General features: G+C 35.0%; 1 protein-coding gene across 1 annotated transcript; it reads right to left on the bottom strand.

The window, feature by feature from the left end:
• Positions 1-415: 415 nt before the first annotated feature.
• Positions 416-1,845, bottom strand: LOC114754437 (cytosolic sulfotransferase 15-like). The gene is made up of 3 exons (XM_028943197.1): positions 1,417-1,845; positions 981-1,182; positions 416-459 (listed from the first exon to the last, which is right to left on the bottom strand). The coding sequence occupies exons 1-3, from the start codon at positions 1,843-1,845 to the stop codon at positions 416-418; spliced, it is 675 nt and encodes a 224-aa protein (XP_028799030.1).
• Between the last annotated feature and the right edge of the window lie 904 nt (positions 1,846-2,749).

Genomic DNA, 2,749 nt, shown 5'->3' with positions numbered 1-2,749 from the left:
TTATAAAATAGGGATACATCAGCACTGCTTTGCAACATTCTAAATTTAAATATAATTTAATTTCACCACCAATGTGACATGAGGGCCAAATACCAAACAACACAATTATCTTACTATTGACAAATAACAAACTTGTCTCTATCATATAATTACAACAATTTTAATGAAATCAATTTATTTCAATTCTACAACAAATAACAACTAACACCCTAATTACAACTGTCTAAATTAAATCATATACAATATATTAGTTCTATGCTCTTGTCAACTTTTCAAGTATAGCCAAAATATGAAAAAAAGAAAAAAACTAAATGAAACAACCTACTTAATTAGCTGTAATAAAAATAAAGAAACAACATAAATATATAATCATGGACGGAAACATACGATACCTGAATACATGCCTACTTTAAAATCATGGACAATCAACTTTTGAAGTATATCCAAACTTCAAAAGATCTACAACAAAAACAAAAAACAAAAATCATATCAAATTTAAAAACTAAGGGTCAAAGAAGTTACATTCCGAACCTCATAAATGCGAAAGAAGTAAAGCCAGAGAGAAAAAGCGGAGCATAGAACTGATTAGATTCAAGACTTTGACAGTATAATAAAACCTACCATTGTAAATTGAGATTCTGTTGAATAAAGTGATACTTCACCTCTCTCCGTCTCTTCTCTCTTTCTTTCTTTCTCTCTTGATGGGCCTGTACCACTCACTTACAAATGTAAACTTCATACCTAAACTCATTTACTAATGTAAACTTCATACCTATTATACAGAGGTAGATACTTGATGATTTATAGTTTATCTGGTTGAAGAGAGCATTTCAAACGATAGACCGGACCCACCCACCCTGTCTTCTATAACTTTGGACAATTCCTCGTCCATCCAAGAGGAAAAATGATTCATCCAATCTCCTACTTTACCTTTCCTCAACAAATTAAATCCTTGCTTTCATACTTGTGCACAAATTTACCAGTCTTATTTACCTCCAATTCCTTCATCTTCTCAAAGCTACAAAGCTCAATTATGTTTCTAATAGTGCCATTACTTTCCTCCTCTAAGTTTAATGGACATTCTAAGAACTCAGCAATTCTTTTCAAGTAGTAATTGATATCAGCTTGCAAATCCTCATACTTTAAAAACAGAACCCTGTCTGGTGTGTCTTTGCTTGCTCTCTAATAACTCAACATATTTGTCCAAAATGGACCGATATCATTGATCCCTTTGGAGTACCTCTCAAATGCATCCTCAAATGATAATTATGGTAAAGATGGTGGTGTGATTTTGTTCAGGTGAAACCAAAATGAAGCAAAATTGTCAAAAGGGTTTCGACATAAGTAGCTTATCTTGCATTTGGAATTGGTTATTGGATCGGGCAATGAATGAAATGGAACATGTGTGCCAAAAACCCTTGGTTCGGGAATCATGGAGAGACCAGGAATTTGGTTATTTGCATAGTGATGGAACTCAAGGAAAGGAACAAGCTCATGTGCATCGGAACTAAGCAAAGGATGGTTACTTTGCCAAGGAAAGAAATGTTTACGATTCACAATAGCAAATGTAAGTGCCTCCAACCAAGTAATACCAGATTTTGGTAAGGTGGCAATAACAATTTCACTGTCTTTTGCTTGGAAGTGCCTTTGAAAAGAGCATATCGCTTGAATAGCAGCCGGTGCATACCAAATGTCTCGGTAAAGATAAACATTTGGGGTGACCCATTCTTTTCTTTTGGGAAGTGAAAGTAGTAGTTCCTTACATTCTTTACTAAGTTGTTCATAGTCTTCATCGTATGCCTCATTCTCTGACTCAACATTTTGTACGGTGATAGTTTCAGCCATCAGAATGCTAATGTATTGATCTGCTATTAGAACATAGCCAAAATGATAGCATACAATATGGAGGTTATGAAGCCCAAGTAGCACTCATCCAATTAGAGGCCCAACAAGCCCTCCAGAGTATTTAGGAAATTTATAACTCAAGAATGCTTACATGGAGGAGGACATGGATCATTTCTTGGATGATGACATGGACACGTGCGGAGCTTGATGTGACATATGGAAGGCCACCCCGAAAGCCACCATGGCATGTGAGTCGTTGGAGTATAAATACTTGGACCTTGAGCAAGACAAGAGTACGTGTTTTAAGAGCCCAAAAGGAGCATTTGAAGCCAATTCTCATGTTATTAAAGACCCAACACAATTATATGTGCCTGGAGGAATCCATTAGAGCTATAATCTTGTAAATTGGGGCCCAAATGCATTTTGTTATAGACCATGGGAGTTTCAGAACGTGATTCAAATATATTCAAGCCCAAATGGATGCCTAAAAGGCCCATGCATGCTTATGGCATGAATAGTAATTATGAAGATCCATTTGGAAGGTCCAAGAATATTCAAGAAGCATCAAGAAGGCGTCTTTATGTATTAGTTATGGTTTAATTTCGTTTTTTTTAAGTTTCCATTTTTATTTGCATTAAATAAGGCCTTTTGGTCAAAGATTGCATAAGACTATTTTATGTTAGTTTCCTATTTTTAGGTAGCAGCCTTTTTCTTCAAGAAAAGGTAATTTCCTATTTCCTTTAGCCTTAATTGGTGCCAACCAAGATAGTCAATCATCATTAAGGCACATATATGGCATTTATGACCTAGGTTTTTTTTATTCTAAATTGTTCTTTTGCTGCCTATGTAAGGCTACGTTTTTTGTAATTGGAGATCAGATTTGAATGAAAGAATTTTAGAGAAT

Source organism: Neltuma alba, unplaced genomic scaffold, assembly GCF_004799145.2.
Source record: "Neltuma alba isolate B1F8T4 unplaced genomic scaffold, ASM479914v2 tig00010136_pilon, whole genome shotgun sequence".
Classification (NCBI taxonomy): domain Eukaryota; kingdom Viridiplantae; phylum Streptophyta; class Magnoliopsida; order Fabales; family Fabaceae; genus Neltuma; species Neltuma alba.
This window is presented reverse-complemented; position numbering and strand designations above follow the sequence as displayed.

Bases quoted from the DNA above. Each gene is read 5' to 3' on its own strand.
- LOC114754437 (XM_028943197.1), bottom strand. From the start codon at position 1,845: ATGGCTGAAACTATCACCGTACAAAATGTTGAGTCAGAGAATGAGGCA. The intron at 1,183-1,416 runs GTTTTTGGCACA...TTGAGTTATTAG, and splicing joins CCATGATTCCCGAACCAAGG to AGAGCAAGCAAAGACACACC. The intron at 460-980 runs GTAAATTTGTGC...TTTTTGTTGTAG, and splicing joins ATTGGAGGTAAATAAGACTG to ATCTTTTGAAGTTTGGATAT.